The following is a 19,971-nucleotide window of genomic DNA, read 5'->3' on the forward strand; positions in this document are numbered from 1 at the left end:
CGCAGATTAATCTGTCTGAAATACTAATCAACGGAGGAGGTGTCAGTTAAAAGTTCCATTGAATTTTTGACCAATTTGATAGGTCACGTGCCAACTAGAAAAAGCACGTAATATATCAGAAATGTAAATAAACAATCCATATACATATCGAACAACAGGTAAACAAAGCTCCTTTAACTATTATCTATGCTACATTGTCAACTTTTCAATGGAGAGACCGTTGGAATATGAAAAGGATGATATTTTACCTATGGAGCTCCAAAATTTACTCCCTAGGCTGGAAGCAACTGTAACAGATTTGAAACTTGCACATAAGTTGGATGTGGTTAAAATACGGCAGCAATTGCAATGGATACATGACACTATTATTATCATACAGTCTACATTAGCAAATGGTCTTTTTCCTAGTGACTTTAAAGAATATCAAGAAATGCACAAGTATATGAACGCCATACTGGAAAGGAAGGTGGAACTGTTCAAATTCATTAATTGCATTAATGAGGTTGAACCAGTACTTTCACATATATTGGATCTTTTGGAAGAGGACCTGAGTGCCACCCCGAAAGGAAATGTGGATTTCGATTTATTATTTGATTTGATTGAAAATTGCACGCATGAAAGTAACTTCCTAACGCCCAATCTAAAACAATTGAAGGAGTGTATAGATGCTGCAATGGAATTTAATGAGATATCAAGGGATCATATGGATACTTTGGATGATTTGATAAATAAGAATGTAGAAAAATGTTTCGAAATCCAAGAGCTGAAGTTTTCTTCACCTGTACGTCATACGCCGAATTTTACACTGGATCAATTGATAAAATTGTTATCAAGCAATAATAATACAACAGATACGATGGAACCTAAGATTCCCAATTTTTCACCTGTGGAAGAGTCATTATCAAGAAAATTTCTCATATTGAAAAGAAATATTCCACCCATTGAACAGAGCTTAACTGAAATATTACCTCAGAGAATTGAACAATTTTGTGGGAGAAACATAATTAATATTAATCTTTTAGCAGATTTTCTACAATTGAAATATAAAAGAATTATGAAAAATTTTAGGTTTATGATGAATGAGATTAAAGATTTGAAAATCGAATTGATCGATAAAAGGTGGAATATATTGTTCATCAATCTGAATAATGAGCTCGAATACATTATTGAGGAGGTACGTCTCCTCTTGAAAAAGATAAATGAAAACGATGATCTAGCGCAAACGATAAAGGACCGTTTTAATTCTCAGCTTGCGAAAAAATCTAAGATCATTACAAAAACATTTAATATCATTTATAGAGCGTTAGAGTTTTCATTGTTAGATGCGGGCATTGCATTGAAGACTAATGAATTGGCCAAGGTATGGGTAGATCTTAGACCCAAATCAGATGAAATTTTATTACATATTAAAAAGTTCGATCAAAGCAATTCCAGCCGAGTTGGTAGCATAACAAGACAGAGTAATGAATCGAAAGAGGTTGAGGATAATGAGGTAGATCCAATAACTGAAGCCATTGGGAACCTATCTATCAATCCTGACCTAAGTCCTACCAAACAGAAAAGAAAGAAGTTTGGGGCTGTATTATTAAGAAAGATGAATATTAGACCGATGGCAACCTTGTCTCCCACTACTGACGATGAGCATAACCCCTTCTTCGACACATCTTCTCCCACCGCATTAAAAGATGGAGCAGCGGTAAGTCAATTGGTATTGAAAGATGTTCCACCTTTAATATACCCAAAATCAGGGCAATTTACAGATGAAGAGGACCGGGCATTGGATAGTTCTCCTTTGAAGCCATTTGAGTATTCTCCGACTCCTATCATGTCTATTTCTAAGGAACCATCAACCATGACAGAAACTGAAACAGACCCTGACTTTACCCCAGAGAAGCACCCACCAGTGATCGCACTTGAACAATTGGAAGCTGAAAAGATAAAATTTTACGCTTCAAAAAAATCATTAATTCCATCATCTAAAGAGAAAACTTCTAAGACAATAATAGAACAGTCATTAACGTCTATATCAAGCCCCATTTCAAACAAGTACTGGGCACCGACCTCGGCAAAAAGGGGGAGATTGGCGACCCCAACACCAGTTTCTCGATTGTTAGTATCCATTCCCAACCATCGTAGACTCACGCCATTAAGAAGGCATGAATGAGATTATATGGACATTAGTATTTAAATTAAATATTCGCAAAAACATGTAACATTATATATCAACCTAAGCTGCTTGTCACAGTTTCAAATGAACGTTAAAACCTCCGAAGTCATCTAGAGCAAAATTGAGTTAGGTGGGCTATCCTTTATGCTTTTATTACACATTGATTTTTATTCCCATTATTTCTTACAGATTGATGGAAAACAGTTTTTCACGTGATCTCGCGAATGTGCCAGAACCAATACAGCCAAGACGAACCACTTCTACCACTTGATAACTTGCCTTTCAAGAACTAGAAAAGAGCTTAAAAAGAACCTAAACACGGCTGATCTTGTAGTTTATGAGATCGGATGAAATAGTAACAGTGAATAAAAAATGCACAATAAACATCCAAGAGGAGAAAACCGATGAAACTTATGGTATTAGGAAAAATATCAGGACCATCATAAGAAGAACTTCTGATTTGGTATCCTCCGGAGAACTACCAAATGAGATTGGACCATTGACCTATTCAAACTTGATAACAGATGATATTACCGAGTACTTTAAAAGCGACACGACGATATCGGCTAAATTGTCCACTTTGTGTAATCAATTGAAGTCGAAAGGTATCATAATGAAGAAGATTACGAGACGGAAACAAAGACTATACCTTTTCAAGTTAGGACCAACTTTACAAACTATAACGTGGAAAAATGAAACTAAAACTATCAGCTTGGACTCAATCAAAGATATTAGAATTGGAGAGATGGCCAGTAATTATAGAGAAGAATACGGTATTGAAGAACAGTTTTCTGGATTATGGCTCACCCTTATCTATAACATTTCCAAAAATAAATTGAAAACCTTACATTTACTGGCCAGAGATGCTGTTGAATTTAATGCATTTTTCAATTGTATTTACGGGTTGGTGAAATCGAGAAGAGAGCTGATGGAAAGTATATCTGTGCCAAACAACGAGCAATTTGCAAATATTCATTGGCATCATACGGTATCTGAGAGGAAAGAAGACGAAAATAATGATACATTATCATTTGAAGATGTTAGAAGATTATGTGAGAAGTTTCATATTTATTGCTCTTCCGCTTACCTGCTCAAATTCTTCAAACTCGCCGATGTTAATCATAATAGCTTACTGAACTTCCAAGAATTCCAAACTTTTGTTAAATTATTAAAACAGCGTCAGGAGATTTCTACAATCTGGACTGGCTTAACGGAGGGAAAGTTAAAGATGGATTTACAAATGTTTACTGAATTCCTCACAAATGTTCAAGGAGAATCGTCAACGGATATGCAAATTCAAGATTTATTTATCGAATTTAGTATGGCAAATAAAGGAGAATATCTCACTGAAGAGGGTTTCACGAAATATTTGAACTCTCAGCCATATCTAATTGAGTTGAAGGAAGATTATAGCAAGCCACTAAACCATTACTTTATTGCGTCATCTCATAACACATATTTATTGGGGAAGCAGATTGCTGAAACACCCTCAGTGGAAGGATACATTCAAGTTTTACAACAAGGATGTCGCTGTGTGGAAATTGATATTTGGGATGGTGATGATGGACCTGTGGTATGTCATGGATTTTTGACTCCATCTATTCCATTGCGTAATGTGCTCGGAGCCATTCGAAAATATGCATTTATCACATCTTCATATCCATTGATCATTTCTTTGGAATTGAATTGTGATAAGATGAACCAGAAACTGGCAAGTATGGTAATCAAAGATACTCTAGGACATATGTTATATGTAGATCATGGAGATAGTTTGTCGTTGCCGTCACCACAGGAATTAAGGCACAAAATCATTATCAAAGCCAAAAAGACTAAGATTCGTCTAGGTAGTCGAAGTCCGTTCTCATCCTCCCCTATAGAGACTACTTCATCAATCAGTTCTTCATATGATTCAGAATTTGATAGTAGTTCCAACGCTGCCAATCCTGGTGTTGCCACCATCAATACCGAAACTCTCAAAAGAAGAAATTCAAGTAGTTCCATTACTCGAATACGAAGAATCGGTCTAAAACATAATATTAAGATAATAGCGGATGTGTTGGAAATATCAGGTATTCATGGCATTAAGTTTAGAGATTTTTCACTTCCTGAATCAAAAACATGCACACATTGTTTCTCGATTAATGAAAAGAAGTTTGACTCCATACGTTTAGATAATTCTTTGAACCTTTCGCTTGATAAGCATAATAGACGATATTTAATGAGAATTTATCCACATGCATTAAGATATAAATCAACAAATTTCAATCCCATCAAATTTTGGTCCTTAGGTAGTCAGATGGTAGCTACGAATTGGCAAACTAATGACCTTGGCCAACAAATTAATTTGGCAATGTTCCAGTTTAGTAATCAAAGGAATACTATTTTCCATTCGGGATATGTTTTAAAACCACTTGCTCTACTATCTACAGTATCAAAAGAGAAGCACATTCCGGCCCTGTATGAAAAATTGAATAAGCTTACTCCGTTAAAGAAGGTTATCATCAAGATCTTATCTGCACAGTTACTACCCAACTCAAAAGAAGTTAAAAACACTACGAATAAGGAAGAGAATTTTGGGTCGTCAGTGTTGATGGAGTACATCAGTAATGATGACTTATTGGATCTACACATTGTAAAAAATGGAATTAGGACATCCACCGGAGAAGTACGTACAATTCAATGCAAAGAGAACGGGTTTAATCCCATATGGGACTCAGAGCTTCAAATGTTAATAAGACACTTAGACTTTGCCTTTATCCGTTTCACAGTGATTGCCAATGGGATTCCCCTGGCTACATCCTGTTTAAAATTAAGTTATTTACGGAGAGGCTACAGACACATCCCCTTGTATAGCATGGAGGGGGAACAATATATATTTTCCAAGTTGTTCATCTACACGACTATCACATAAGCATAATACATATATCATATTTGTTAGTTCATGGATTCGCGTTTCGCGATTCGCGTATTCTTTTCACGTTTGGCGCTTTGACCCAATTGGGATAAACAACCAATCAAGGATTGTTGGAGACTATATATATAGGGATAACGGTTGAATACTATAGACAAAGGAGACAATAGTACCTCACCCAGCAAACTCGATACCTCACAAAACCAACACAAATGTCATCCCCAATGAAAAGAAGACCCGCTCTAGTAGGCAAAAATGTGAACAGCATCAGTAGGAGATCGATACACAAAAATGATAGCACACATTCCTCACCCACAAAGAAAAGCAATAGAAACTCACAACTAATAGACCTTGCGTTGAGGAAAAGTCCAGTCAGACAAGTGTCCTTGTCACCACAGAGACGAACTCGTCAAACTGAAGAAACTAGCATACCGTTCAAAATGTTTGAAGAAACATCGGAGATGAGAGCTAACATCTTGGAGGAACATCAACTTTTACTGACTCGTTCAGTGCAGTTTCATGATGAAAATGAATACGAAGACGTTAAGGAGAACGTGTCTCCCACTAAAATAAAACTAATGAATAGAAAGGGAGGGCGAATGAACAGTAAAACGAGTATAAGGAAGCCATTGCAAGATCTAGATATCATGGAGTATAAAGGTTACATTGAAAATCCTCAGACAAACTCTAGGATGCAATTAACATTGCATACAAACGGGAAAGTTCATTTACCAAGTTTTGTAACGCCTCCAAGAAAGCATAAATTAAAGGACTACTTTACCAGTAATAATGGGGACCACAATACCAATCTAGTATCACTCCATCCTTCCAAAACTACTGATGATATTGATCAGGACAAAGTGGTAAGGAAGTTAGAATTTAAGATCTGTGAAAATTAGTCAGAAAATTTGCCAGCATTATATATAACCAAGTAAAAGAACTTATAGATACCCCACACAAAAGTACTCCTTAATAACGAATCTCATTCGTATCCACTGCCTTCTTTTTTAGTATTTATATAGCAATTTCTCTGAAGTGTATGCCAAGTTTGTATGTGGTGTTAGGTTGAAATTTTTCAGTAAAAAAATTTGTCCGAAGCTCATCGCAAAAATATAACAACTTTAAGTATTGAATAGATAAATAGTTATTAGTGGGAAATTCTGGAGCATCTAGTTAGGCAGATAGAAACAGAAACGCGATTATTTGATAAAAGATGGCTAAGGCAGCTAAGAAGAAGTATTCTGGTGCGCCAACTACCAACAAACAAGTGGCAGCTGAAAAGCATTTAAGTTCAGTATTCAAATTTAATACTGATCTAGGTCAGCATATATTGAAGAATCCTTTGGTGGCACAAGGTATTGTCGATAAGGCTCAAATTAAGCCATCTGATATAGTCTTAGAAGTTGGTCCAGGTACTGGTAATTTAACGGTAAGAATTCTTGAGCAGGCCAGAAAAGTTGTAGCAGTGGAAATGGATCCCAGAATGGCTGCAGAATTGACTAAGCGTGTTCATGGGACTCCTAGTGAGAAGAAATTGGAGATTCTATTAGGTGATTTCATGAAGACAGATTTGCCCTATTTTGATATTTGTATCAGTAATACTCCATATCAAATTTCGTCACCTTTAGTTTTCAAATTGATTAATCAACCAAGACCCCCCAGAGTATCCATTTTAATGTTTCAAAGAGAATTTGCTATGAGATTGTTGGCTAGACCTGGTGATTCATTATATTGTAGACTGTCAGCCAATGTACAAATGTGGGCTAATGTGACTCATATTATGAAAGTGGGAAGAAATAATTTCAGACCACCACCACAAGTTGAATCCAGTGTTGTCAGGATTGAAATTAAGACACCAAGGCCACAAGTTGATTTTAATGAATGGGATGGGTTATTAAGAATTGTATTTGTTAGGAAAAATAGAATGATATCGGCAGGTTTTAAATCATCGACTGTGTTGGAGATTCTAGAGAAGAACTATAAGACTTATTTGGCTATGAATAATGAAATGGTGGATGACACTCAAGGTTCTATGCTTGAAGTGGTCAAGGAGAAAATTGCAACTGTATTGAAGGAAACAGGGTTAGCTGATAAGAGAGCTGGGAAGTGTGATCAAACAGATTTTTTGAAATTATTATACGCCTTCCATCAAGTTGGAATTCATTTCTCCTAAGTAAAGGGGAAAAGCTTGTTTATTTTCTATAGATGTGTATATTAAAAGGAAAAGTTGAAAATGACCGGTGAAAGCTACTACATTTTGTACTGACCACCAACAAGTTCGAGTAGTTTTGAGGCAAGGGAGGGAAACTCCAAAATACATCGTCAATGACCGTAATAAACAAGCTAAACATTTTTGTCGAAGGTATATAATGGACAACGTAGCAATGTACAGACACAGAAAGACACTTTTTAATGTATCGCCAAATGAGCACATACCACACGTAGTCATCATCAAACTCTCTTAAGTATTATATTACATGGCCAATAAGGACTCAACATGACAGAAACAAATGACTGCCCTCTTGCTCTAGTGCAAGCATTGATAAGTTAACTTCAAAACAATTTTTAGAGGCTTTTCAATTTTATTTATTATATTCTCTTTGGTTAATAAATTTTAATAGTGCATGAAATAAAAAAACATTAATTTTTCCTCGATAGGACAATCTGCTCTCCCGTCCCTTATGAGTGAGAAATGGAAGAAAAATTCCTGGCTTCATGTAGTTGTAGGATTTAATTTACGCACCACATCGTGTTCTACGACATGACTCGATTTCAAATTAAGTCTCAACCTTAAAGGGAGACTAGAGGCTACAGATTAAGAGATCTCGCTGCTGTACCTTTTGTGTCCCAGGACTAAAATAATGGAAACTTGGCAACCACTGCTTTGGAACTCCGACAGGATCACATATCTCTTGGACACCCATTTACAGCAGATACGTGTCAGTTGAATGTGACACCGAGACTCGGACCTGGGTGTGTGGCTGACGGCTGCCCGATCTCGGTCATCCAGCCTGACTTGACGGAACCAAACGGAACCGAACGGAAAACAACAAGACGTCGAGAGTTTTTGACACGGCTTTTTTTCCTGGAAAAGGGCAAAAACTATTGACTCCACTTCCGTGCGGCGTTTCCGTGCGTGCCTGCGGTGGTGTCGCAGAGGGGTCCACGGCATGCCCGCAGAAACACATGACTACGGGCCTCTCGCAGGAAAGGAATCTCATTGTGTTTTCGTTTTTGTTTGCGTCACACTCAGATGGCGGATTTCTATTTCCGCAGCTTCTGGTGGTACCAAAACCCAGTTATCCCTCTCATTTGACAAGATTTGCTGTAAATGCTCAACATCGATGGGTGACATTGCCGCATCCTTTGACCCGCTGCAATTTACATCCACTTCCCCTGGTCACGATCTTTGCTTATGCCTTTAATCACGTACTTGCAAAAAAGTGGTCCCTTGGAGACCACTGGATCTCTGCAAAAACCGTATAGATTAAACACATATATATAGGTGTGTATGTAAAGACCGATCTATGTATACTCAGTAACTCCTGTCCTTCGTCGTTGCGTTTTGAGTCAGCAAAGTAAAAACTACTCATCTAACATGACAATCAGAGAAGTACTCACAGAAGAAACAACTTCCGATCGCTACGAAGAATACTTCGACCCACAAAAGAAGGTCGATTCAAAGACTTTCCCCACCCAGGAACGTGAACTGCTTCACGATGACTTGGAAAATAATATCTCACTCTCTACAAGTGCAGAAGACCAAAATGACTCTTATAACGTCGATGGGAAGACCGAAGGAACAAGATTGAAAAAAGTTCTGGAGGGAAGAGTCGTTTCCATGGTCGCCATTGGTGGTAGTTTGGGTACTGGTCTATTAATCGGTACAGGTAACTCTTTGGCTACTGCCGGTCCAGTTTCTATGCTAATCGCCTACGCCTTTGTCGGTCTATTAGTGTTCTTCACTATGGCCTCTTTGGGGGAAATGGCTTCTTATATCCCATTAGATGGGTTCACAAGTTATGCTACTCGTTATGCTGATCCTGCCCTTGGGTTCGCTGTGGGTTATTGCTACCTTTTCAAATATTTTATCTTACCTCCAAATCAATTAACCGCCGCTGCATTAGTCATTCAATACTGGATCCCAAGAGAAAAAGTTAACCCTGGTGTTTGGATTACCATCTTCTTAGTCGTCATCGTCGCCATTAATACACTAGGTGTTCAATTCTTTGGTGAATTCGAATTCTGGTTATCCAGTTTCAAAGTCCTTGTCATGTTCGCCTTAATCATCTTATTATTCATCTTAATGTTAGGTGGTGGTCCAAATCATGACAGATTGGGATTCAGACACTGGAAACATCCAGGTGCATTCAATAATTATTCTCCAGCAATTACAGGCGACACAGGTAAATTTGTCGCTTTCGTTTCCGTCTTTGTCTACGCTACTTTCGCTTACTTAGGTACTGAATTGGTTGGTATTGTCGTTGGTGAAGCTAGAAATCCAAGAAAAAGTGTTCCAAAGGCTATTAAATTGACCATGTACCGTATCATCATTTTCTATTTAATTAGTATCTTACTATTGGGAATGTGTGTCGGGTATGATGACCCACTTTTATTAGAAGCTAAGACCAAGAGTACCTCAGCTGCTGCCTCTCCATTTGTCGTCGCCATCGTTAACTCAGGAATTAAAGTGTTACCACACATCTTTAATGCATGTGTCTTAGTCTTTGTCTTCAGTGCTTGTAACTCAGATTTATACGTCGCTTCCAGAAGTTTGTACAGTTTAGCCATCGATAACAAGGCTCCTAAAATTTTTGCAAGAACTAACAGATGGGGGATTCCATATTATTCCCTCGGGTTATCAGTCCTATTCTGTCTTTTAGCATACATGAGTGTTTCCTCTGGTTCCGCTAAGATCTTCAACTATTTCGTCAATGTCGTTTCCATCTTTGGTTTATTAAGTTGGATTTGTATCCTAGTCACTTATTTGGCATTCGACAGAGCCGTCAGAGCACAAGGTATTGATAAATCCACTTTTTCATACGTCGCTCCAGGTCAACGTTATGGTGCTTATTTCGCTTTGTTCTTTTGCTCTTTAATCGCTTTGATTAAAAACTTTACTGTCTTTTTAGGTCATCAATTTGATTACAAGACTTTCATTACAGGTTACATTGGTATACCAGTCTTTTTCATCTCTTACTTTGGTTATAAACTCATTTATAAGACTAAGATTATTGACCCATTAGAAGTGGATCTTTACACTTTCAAAGCTGCCATTGATCAAGAGGAAGAAGATGGGAAATTGGAAGACATTGCTAGAAAGGAAAGAATAAAGGCTAACGGAAGAAATTTCGAATGGTTCTACGATAAATTCTTAAGCAATATCTTTTAATTCAACGACCGCCCTCCCCCCTCTATGACAATTCACATTTCCAAAAGTGTAATATTAATTCCAATTCAAATCAAATATAATTCGCATAATAACTTATATATCCTTCAATAAATAAGCATTCCAAACAATAATACCCGTTTACTTCATCAATCTTGCAAGCTTCTTTTTTTTTTTTTTTTTTTGGAAATTTCTTTCTATTTGCTTATTTTTATATACACTTTTGCAATATAATAATATATTCAAAATTTTATTATACCAATGCAATCTATACTAAGGATTATGTTCTATTCTTTTTTCTTAAGAAAACCATTTTTGAATAGTCTCCATGTAATCACTTGGATATCTTTGTAAAATTGCCATCGCATCATTCTGAGGCAACTTGCCCAACAATTTCTTCACTGAATCAACAATCTCCAAAGCTGAATTCCCATTAATCGCCTTCCTATGTAATGCTTGAATAACATGGTCAACAACAACGGGAATCATGGGGGGGTCGCACACCACTGGAGATTCACTATCGATTAGTAATTTTATATTTCTATAATTCGATAAGGCAGCCTCTTGATCATCCAAAGTGGGGAGGGTTTTCAACCAATTGGAAATATATGAATCCAAATTGGGTATATCGTTACCATAAGTACTTAAGATCTTACCGATGGCAGAACTTGCATTATTAGTAGCCGTTATATTATCCTCAGATTTAGCATCTGGAATATTGCATATTTGGAACAATGTCTCCAATGATGAAACACACACATTATGATATACTGTTGGTGCAGCTTGACTACAGACACCGATGATGTAAGAAGCTGCTTGACGAATACTTGGATCAGGATTGACCAAGCAAACTGTGACTCTATCAATAAATGAGTCCTTAAACCCACTTGTCAATTCACCATATGATTCAATAATATCTGCAATAGCAACAAGGGCAAACAATAACAGCGTGACTTCGTTATCTTGTAAGTAGGTGTTGATTAATGGCCATATTTCTTGAATGGAATTCAAATATCTTTCACCTTGTGTCTTGAAAACGGTGGCTAATGATTTATTAATTTCATCTAATAAATCCTCATCGGTGTAACCATCAAGTTCATCATCCACATCTTCGTTATATTCATCATCTTCGTTATGGCGTTCTTTCGTTCTTTCATAAATGTCAGAAAGGTTCGCCTTGGTACCTTCAGTATAACCTCTTAATAACTCATCACTCAAACAATTAGTTCCCATAATTAGCATCCCTTCTGATAAAGAATTATGGTACATTTGTGTAATTTCTGGCATTGGTTCAGATATAATACCAGATATTAACTTTTTAGATGCTGAATGCCATAATGCCAACACATTGGCATCTTCTGTCCCTGTAGTAGAAACAAGTGCAGATAGTAAAGTAGGAATCAAACTGGCACCTGTAGCACGGACACCATCATGTAAATAGAAATCAATAGATGGGATGGCAATTTCAGTCATAATTTCGTTAACATATGCAGCAAAATGACTTTTCAATACGGTACAGTAGACTTGTAATAATTCCATGGCAGATACTTTATCGTCTAGAATAGATGTGTGTATAGCAATGTGCTTACCTTGAATTTGGACAACATCCCAATCCATGTACTGTTGGAAATTAGCGGCTTCTTCCTCCTCAATTAAACTAACATCTTGGGTGGCCTTGGCGGACTCCAATAGTGGTGGAAGAACAATTGGTAATAGTGGAATAAAGTCGTCCCTGAGAATACGACATATTCTACTCCAACCTTGTTCAAGGTATGGCTTTACAGGGTCATCATCATCTGTGCATGAATCTTGGTGAGTAATTAACATGTTAATTAGTTCCTGAGAATGCTCCATAAATTTATCCTTACCTACAGCAAGCGCAATCAGCGTAGCACACTCAATACATTTGCCTTTCAAAATTCCATTAGTATTTCCAGTGTTAGTTTTCAAGACATTCAATAATAATGGCATTAATGTGTCGTAATATTTGACAAATTTAACACTTGAGGCATCTGCAATAAATGCAATTGTAGTTAAAGCTTGCTCCTGAACATATAACTTGTTACTTTGCAATAATGTTAGAAGACTGGTTAATAAACTATCCAAATAAGGTTCTATGATACCTTCATCAGCATGTTCAGAAAAATTAACTAGTGCAGCAGCTGCATGTGTTTGAACTCTTTCCAGAGAAGATGGAGTCAATTTAGATATAAGTGCTGGTAAAATTCTATCATGTGCAGTCTTCTGAATTATTGGGTTGAAATCAGTAGAAATTTGACCTAAAACGTTACAACAACCATATTGGACTCTTGGATGTGGATCATTAATTAAGGGCAATACCATGTCCAAAATCTTTGGGATCTCGCCAATTAGTACGTCTTGACAACCTTCAGCGGCGGAAGAAAGAGCCATTAGTGCGGCATAACGTTGTCTCCAATCTGGAGAGGAGATCATTTGCTGCAAATACTGGAAAAGTGGAGGAGCCAAATATTTACCACCTAGTTTCAATGCCACTCTATCTAATGATTGACGTGCATGATCATATGTCACTTCTTCTTCATCATCGGTGTCGTCTGCATCCTTCCATTCACTAGCATCATCGTCATCTGGGGACACTTCAGTCATCATCAATAAGGTATCCAGAATAATCGATTGTGCGTATGCTGGATTAGATTTACACATCAATGGAGCATTCTCACTGAATACTGTCAATAATTCTAAGGATGTGGTTCTGGCTTGAGTTTCTAGATCGGCATTTTTAATAACCATGTCGGAGAATTGTATTAGTTGATTGAACATATCCTTAAATAACTTTGGAGCCAACTCTACCAACTCTATCAATGACTCAAAAACTGCAGCCAATGCATCATCTTTACCATCATCCAAAAATCTTGGTAAACTATTCAACAAACTTGGTAATAACACACCTAATTTGGACCAATTTTGCTTTGGAAGTTGTTTAAAATATCCTACAAAGGCTGTAACTGCTGCAATTTTCACATTGTCATTGGAGTCAGTAAATCCCAATTCAAAGATAGGCAATATACTCATGACATCAACATTATTAATTAAATGAGGAACAGAAGATAGAATTCTATAACTTGACTCTCTAAAGTTAGCGTCCGGACTTTTCAATGATTCGATAAGAGTCTGTAGTAATTCCGGCCATTCAGGTAAGTCATCTTGGGCACATTCGGCAATGGCATCGGATAACTTATGTCTAATAGTGCCAGGTCTTTCGGAAATAAAACCTTCTAGTAGTGTTTTACGGATCTGGCTCAATGCTGGTTTATTGATGTGAGTAATGTTCTTGGCAATAATAACTGTTTTTGATGAGGGAGGAGCCCTCAATGCTAGTTTTCTGAACAAAACTGCCGATAACGCAGATGTTGTTGGATCCTGCGAAAAGGCTGCCTGTTCAGAAAGAAAAACCAACAATACTTCGATATTTTCTGGTGTGATCCAATTTTGATCTAAAGTCTTTTCTGCTGCAGCACGGATTTCATTGTTTGGAGAGGAAAATCCTTGCAATAGTTGCAACAGAGTATTATTTACATCCGTTGATAATGCTGACATTGTTGCTACTCAAAATCTGTGTTGTCTTTTTTGCAACGTGTCTAATTGCTTATTTTGAAGTTTTAAAATTCTTGCTAATCTCAAGAACAATGTCAGAGGTGATCAGTTTCTCTGGAAAAGTAACACGACCTATTGTTGATAAAAAGATGTCAACCGATGAATCATTTTAATTTATCGAAGACACTAACCTTTTTGACAATTTGCATCAACTTAGGAAATTTTTCAATCTTTTTTAGATTATCATTAGAAACGGCACAAATCACCCGGTCAATCAAATTTTGTGATATTGTTTGTGGCGCTCAGAGAAAATGCCGTAGAGAGAACACGCGTAAAAAAACACATTGCATCTTCTTTGGAAAGTTTGTAGCCTTTTAGGCCAATTTATATGAATAAAGTAATAGTACGTAAATTTTATTATAGTGTACAGGCTTTTATATCTAACCGTAAATGTATCTACACAGTGGGAGGAAACCAAGACAATATATTATATGGCTTAACGATGATTATTAGATGGGTTCAGACGTTCTTTTACAATTTTAACTTCCTTGTTCAATTTCAAGGCAATTTCTTCTAATTTGGTGATCTCATCACCCTTCTCGACAATTAAGATGGTATTTTCTTCATTAAATTTAGCTGCAATATCGTATTGTGAAATTACAGATTCCAAAATTGTTATAATCTTGGCTTCTGGTAGACTGAATAATTCAGATAATTTCTTAACAGAGAAGCTAGCATAAAACCTCTTGTAAGTAAAGAAGTATGTCTTCAAAGATTCAACTTGAACTCTTTCCGTTAAGTTTTCCATCACGGTAGCACTATTAGGTAGTAAATTCCAGGATTGAATTTTTTTCAAATATTCAATAGACTTGTTCCAGTCACCCTTTTGCATAGCTTTTGCAGCAAATAAAACAAAGTCCCTTAGTGTTTCTGGTGGCCCCTGGAAACTGACCTTCTCAGAGTAATCTAAGGCACGACGAATAGACTTTTGAGAATGTGGGAATCTCTTGACCTTGATACCAGAGAAGAACGCAGCCATTTGTGGTATTTCAATCAATAATGAACAAGTCATGAATACGACATCGATTAAATCAAGATTGATATGTTGATGGTATGGTAGACATTGCTGTTCACGATCATCTGTCGTACTGCTGATTCTTTGTAAAGTTTGTTGACCCAAGATTTCTCTTAGATGTGGAGTAGATAATAGCTCATTTAGGACTTGATGACATTCTTCGATCAAACAGGCTTTGAATGCAGCTAAACCTAATTGAACGACAACTCTATTAAATAAGATCTGTAGGGATGGGTTAGAAGTGTTAATGTGAGTTTGAACCCCTGAGTTCAATAACATATCCTTGGCTTGGTGGAAATCAACGTTCAATGCAGCAAAATAAATGTTATATAGGACAGCACGCATGCGCACATCATTGTTATTATTCTTGGAGAGAATTCCAGAAAGCGTATTGACAAGGTTCTTGACATAAGCGCTGTCAATAGTATCTTGACGTGCAACAAACTTGGAGGAATAATTGGATGGGACAGACTTCCAGGCATTGGATTCCATTTTAGCAATTAGTTTCTCTGATTTATAGTAAATGTGGTTTAATCTCTTCACGAAGGCACGAGCTATCAATCTTTCCTGTTCGTCGGCTGGTAATGTAGCTTCTAAGTATAATTGAACTCTCAAAATCAAATTGTAGATAGATTGTTCATCCTTCAAACGAATCAAGTAATCACTAGAATGTGGATCAATATTCAATAAGGACTTTTTGAATTCATCATCCAATCTTTCAACAAATGAGAATAAAGACCCTAATAACTTCTTAACACCATTAGAATCAGCTTCAGGTTCGTCTTCAAGGAATTCAGCTGGGGCAGCTAACTCAGAAACTTGATAAGTTGAAAAATTGTTATCTAAAATAGTCATTAAGTTAACAATGTCGTTAAAAGATGCCTTCCATTGATCGATTGGTTGATACGATAGGGTAGATGAGACATCAAATCTCATTGGAACCAATGTCAAATATGCCATGATGGATTCATATGGGCTCTTAGCCAAATCTAACAATTCTTCCAATGTTTTCAATAAATCTTGCTGGTTAACATTCTTCTTACCTCTTGAATCCATAACAATACGCAAAGTAGTAAAGAAACTTACTTCTGAAGTGGCAGTAGCCACATCAGATAGGTTGGCTGCCTTACCAAAGTTAACCGCTTGTAGACCACCTAGAGAAGAGGCCATATCGGCAGCGCTTTCCTTTTCTAATGATTCAGGGTCTTCTCTAAACTTAGCCAATAGTTCTTCATTTTCTCTGGATACCTTCTTAACTCTTTGTTTGGTGGTGTTATATGCTCTGGCAACCGCTTTGTTCTTAATATCATTTTGAGAAGTGGCAGAAACCAAATCTTCTATTTGAGCAACAACCTTAATGAAAATGTATGGAGTACCTAAACTTAATTGGTGTGCTCTAACTAACAAACGAGTAATATTATCAAATTCATTAGAGATACTGATCCAGTCTTCAGACATTTCTGCGGTTTCGATGTTGTCATAAACAGCTTGCATTTCATCTAACAATTTCTCCTTTGCTGATTTAACAACCTTCTTACCCTCGTCGCTGGATTCTTCATCAGATTCGGAATAATTGGCACCTTTCAAGAATTTATTAGCTCCACTACCACCACCTGGCTTTCTAAATTCTGGTTTCTTAAACCAATCAGGGCCATATGGTTTACCTTCGGAATCATCTGTATCATAATCGGATTCGGCTTCAGATTCGGATTCATTGAAGATGGAATCTTCAGATTCTTCTCCGGAAGAGGAACCTAGGAATTCTTCTTCAGATGAAGAGAGTAAATCTTCTTCAGAAGATGAACTTGAAGTATCATATTCATAAGTGGATGCGAAAAAACGAGACATGCTGGTCGATAAATGGATGTTGTCTCTGTCTCTATCGTTAAACTTCTCACTAATCGATTGATGATCTAATTTCAACCTTAGATCTTTACGTTCAATGTCTCTTTTCTGAATTCCATAGACCTTTTTCAATTTCTAGTGCGAGGTAAATTTTTGAAGAAAATTTTTCATTCGGCAAAAAATCACAAGTTACGTCGCGTCATCTAGCGTGTCAGATTTTAGACACTCTATATGAAGGATACAATACGAATAGTGACAAGCTTTGGTTGCAGATGAAGACTGTAACCATGGTACTACCATGATGATCTCTACAGAATAAATAGAAGTATTTTTTCCAATATTTGGATGATTATCCAAAGGTCTGCGCAGAAGCTTTATCTTATCGCGCACGTCGGAAACCACATTTTCAGAATGGATGCTATTTTACTATACATTGTGCTGTCTATTACATGAGATTAATTTCACGTTACTTAAAGGAGAGTTGGAATAGTTGCCAGTGAGATCATACAACTATCTTGGATGGAAATATTTCCTGCTGGAGCTGTACCAGGAAGTTCAAATTGGCCATCAAAAAATTCATGAGCACCTTCACAGCCTTCGAATTGTTCTTTTGATTCCTGAAAGCTGCGTTTAATATGATCCCATTTTCCATATACTATTAGCAAATTTGTGGCATCCACTGGCTCTTCCTGTCCATCATCAGCTTTCCTTATTTCTCCCCCAGTAACAATTTTTGTGATTCCAGGAATCTTAGATTCCACCTTCGAATACTTTTTCAATTTTTCATCATAATAATAATCACCACTATTAACCCATACTGTCTGTGAATAACCACTTGGGAATGCACATTGAGTAAATATGTCACCAAATGTTTTAGCAATTCTTACATGGTAGCCATATGAGGCCTGCGCTCCAACGTAATCTCCATATGCTTCTTCTGGTGAAACAACACGATTTTCAATGGTATCCACAGTGACTCTAACATTGACTGGCACCAATTGTTTTTTCAATTCCAGGTTCTTCTCTTTCCCAATGTTAATATATTTAGTCTGTTTGAATTCTTTCTTAGAATTACTATTAGAGCCCGGTTTCGTCATTCTAATTGCTAAACCTTCTCTATAACGACCATTGTCTTCATTAAGATATCTCATGAATGGTAATGCTGATAATCTAGGCAGCTTGGATGCCACAGTAAAATATTTCATGAATTGTTTCTTAAACACAGTACTCACCAAATATGGAGGTGTAACAAAATATTGTAATAATGATGCAATAAGCATAGAATCTGATAATCTTGCGTCTGTCTTCTTCTTCTTCTTCTCCTCTTTCTCTTCAGTTATTTTGGTTTCCTTTCTGTCACCCATATCCAATATGACTATTTCACCTGCATTAAATATCGTGGCTGCTTTTGCTATTTGGTAGACTACATGTGTAATCTGTTCTAAATTGGTACAGTTTGCTAATATTGTGGTTGGGATGCATAATGAGTAATTCAATTTCTTGGACAAAACTTTAATAGATGTTTTAGATTTCTTTGTTGGTTCCAAAACCTTTGATTTTTTTTTATTTGAAGTAACATTTTCTGTGGCTTTTCTCTTTGGTGGCATAATGGGTAGCTTTCTGATATTCTATTTGACTATTTAGTTTAGTTATATTAAATGCTTCCCTAGCTATAAGTAGATCATTGCAGAATTCATATATTTCAGGCGATGAGTTCAAAAATTTTCAGCTCGTAGTAAGCGACGCTATTAACATGTATGATAATTTATGGAAAATGAATTAGATTATATATATATTTTTTTAATAGTTGTACGGTATAGGTGCATCAATTATTATTATCACTGTCATCCTCATCAACAGGGTCTTTTTCATGGATACGTCTGTTTTTAAAGACCTCTTTCAAATCGTAATGTTTCTTTCTCATTTCTTCAAATCGTCTATGTTTTGCTGCTTCCTCATCACTATTTTCGTCATTATTTTCAACTATACTCACATTTTTTTCAATGGTATTACTTTGATCTTTATTATCCGTCTCTTCCATATTAAATTCAGGTTCACCCAAGGTAAAATTCTCTAAATCGTCGGCATCATTTATTGGAGGAATATCATCTCCTCCATTGACTTTTCTCAAATATTCCTCATCTTCTTCATCGACATGATAATACTCTCCATTAGGATCTACAGCCCCTTGATAAGGAGTCTTTGGCTCATCAATATGAATATCAGCAAATTGTTGCTTCGTAATTTCATTCTCACTCAAATTTTTTTGATTCCATTGTAATCTTTCCTCTTCTTCATGTTTCAAAGTCAACGTATCCTTTGGAGGACCTCCATGGAGAGCACTAAATTGTTGTTGTTGTAGTTTCTTATTCGCCTCGTTAGTTAGTTTAGCATTCAACTGAGTATTCTTAAGAACCTGTTTTCTAAATTCACTCAGAGAAGACTCCGTTTCATCTTTCGTTATTTGGTCTCTTGGTAATGGATTCTTTAATATACCTCCCATTCTTTAGTATAATGCTATGTATAAGTGCAATGTTTCGTTTGTTAGTCTATCTCTCTGATGGTGTGTATTATTAGTTCTCACTGTACATTCGGTGGTCAAAATCCCTTTTTTACTTCATGTCAAAAGATCTGGTGAGAAACAAAAAAATCTAACCGGGTAAAATTTGGAAAATATATATTGAAGCTACACACGCAACCTATATTCATTAAAGGATTTTACAAGAAAGAGGATTCTATTTTTCTTTAAGCTTGGGGCAATGATTGTTCAATTAAAATAATCTTAACTACATTTGAATTACTCAAGTTAGAATAAAGAATATATAAAAAAATAATGAAGGATGCGAGGTTCGAACTCGCGCGGACAACCGTCCAACAGATCTTAAGTCTGCCGCCTTAGACCACTCGGCCAACCTTCCATACTAATTTGGTTTTTTCTAAAAATAGGTTTGTTCATATCCTAATGCCAAATCATGTGACCATATGCCACACTATTCACTTCCATTATGGGA

General features: G+C 36.5%; 9 protein-coding genes and 1 non-coding gene across 10 annotated transcripts; 5 read left to right on the forward strand and 5 right to left on the reverse strand.

Moving 5' to 3' along the window:
* Positions 1 to 208: 208 nt before the first annotated feature.
* On the forward strand, positions 209 to 2,164 carry KAR9 (Kar9p; the record flags this gene model as incomplete). Its single annotated transcript, XM_003676116.1, has 1 exon — positions 209 to 2,164. One exon carries the CDS (start codon positions 209 to 211, stop codon positions 2,162 to 2,164), a length of 1,956 nt encoding a protein of 651 aa, XP_003676164.1.
* Positions 2,165 to 2,504: 340 nt separating this feature from the next.
* On the forward strand, positions 2,505 to 5,078 carry PLC1 (phosphatidylinositol phospholipase C; the record flags this gene model as incomplete). The annotated part of the gene is made up of 1 exon (XM_003676117.1): positions 2,505 to 5,078. One exon carries the CDS (start codon positions 2,505 to 2,507, stop codon positions 5,076 to 5,078), a length of 2,574 nt encoding a protein of 857 aa, XP_003676165.1.
* Positions 5,079 to 5,290: 212 nt separating this feature from the next.
* ACM1 (Acm1p) lies at positions 5,291 to 5,977 on the forward strand (the record flags this gene model as incomplete). Its single annotated transcript, XM_003676118.1, has 1 exon — positions 5,291 to 5,977. One exon carries the CDS (start codon positions 5,291 to 5,293, stop codon positions 5,975 to 5,977), a length of 687 nt encoding a protein of 228 aa, XP_003676166.1.
* A 314-nt stretch (positions 5,978 to 6,291) lies between these two features.
* DIM1 (putative dimethyladenosine transferase) lies at positions 6,292 to 7,251 on the forward strand (the record flags this gene model as incomplete). Its single annotated transcript, XM_003676119.1, has 1 exon — positions 6,292 to 7,251. One exon carries the CDS (start codon positions 6,292 to 6,294, stop codon positions 7,249 to 7,251), a length of 960 nt encoding a protein of 319 aa, XP_003676167.1.
* A 1,425-nt stretch (positions 7,252 to 8,676) lies between these two features.
* Positions 8,677 to 10,470, forward strand: DIP5 (dicarboxylic amino acid permease; the record flags this gene model as incomplete). The annotated part of the gene is made up of 1 exon (XM_003676120.1): positions 8,677 to 10,470. The coding sequence occupies one exon, from the start codon at positions 8,677 to 8,679 to the stop codon at positions 10,468 to 10,470; it is 1,794 nt and encodes a 597-aa protein (XP_003676168.1).
* A 297-nt stretch (positions 10,471 to 10,767) lies between these two features.
* Positions 10,768 to 14,043, reverse strand: PSE1 (importin PSE1; the record flags this gene model as incomplete). The annotated part of the gene is made up of 1 exon (XM_003676121.1): positions 10,768 to 14,043. One exon carries the CDS (start codon positions 14,041 to 14,043, stop codon positions 10,768 to 10,770), a length of 3,276 nt encoding a protein of 1,091 aa, XP_003676169.1.
* Positions 14,044 to 14,536: 493 nt separating this feature from the next.
* Positions 14,537 to 16,963, reverse strand: NIP1 (translation initiation factor eIF3 core subunit c; the record flags this gene model as incomplete). The annotated part of the gene is made up of 1 exon (XM_003676122.1): positions 14,537 to 16,963. The coding sequence occupies one exon, from the start codon at positions 16,961 to 16,963 to the stop codon at positions 14,537 to 14,539; it is 2,427 nt and encodes an 808-aa protein (XP_003676170.1).
* A 467-nt stretch (positions 16,964 to 17,430) lies between these two features.
* Positions 17,431 to 18,567, reverse strand: UPA2 (putative methyltransferase; the record flags this gene model as incomplete). Its single annotated transcript, XM_003676123.1, has 1 exon — positions 17,431 to 18,567. The coding sequence occupies one exon, from the start codon at positions 18,565 to 18,567 to the stop codon at positions 17,431 to 17,433; it is 1,137 nt and encodes a 378-aa protein (XP_003676171.1).
* Positions 18,568 to 18,785: 218 nt separating this feature from the next.
* GLC8 (PP1-complex regulatory subunit GLC8) lies at positions 18,786 to 19,463 on the reverse strand (the record flags this gene model as incomplete). Its single annotated transcript, XM_003676124.1, has 1 exon — positions 18,786 to 19,463. One exon carries the CDS (start codon positions 19,461 to 19,463, stop codon positions 18,786 to 18,788), a length of 678 nt encoding a protein of 225 aa, XP_003676172.1.
* A 331-nt stretch (positions 19,464 to 19,794) lies between these two features.
* Positions 19,795 to 19,878, reverse strand: NCAS0Dtrna8L. Its single transcript has one exon. It is a non-coding gene; the product is annotated as a tRNA-Leu (tRNA).
* Positions 19,879 to 19,971: the final 93 nt, after the last annotated feature.

This window comes from Naumovozyma castellii, chromosome 4 (genome assembly GCF_000237345.1).
Source record: "Naumovozyma castellii chromosome 4, complete genome".
Lineage (NCBI taxonomy): Eukaryota > Fungi > Ascomycota > Saccharomycetes > Saccharomycetales > Saccharomycetaceae > Naumovozyma > Naumovozyma castellii.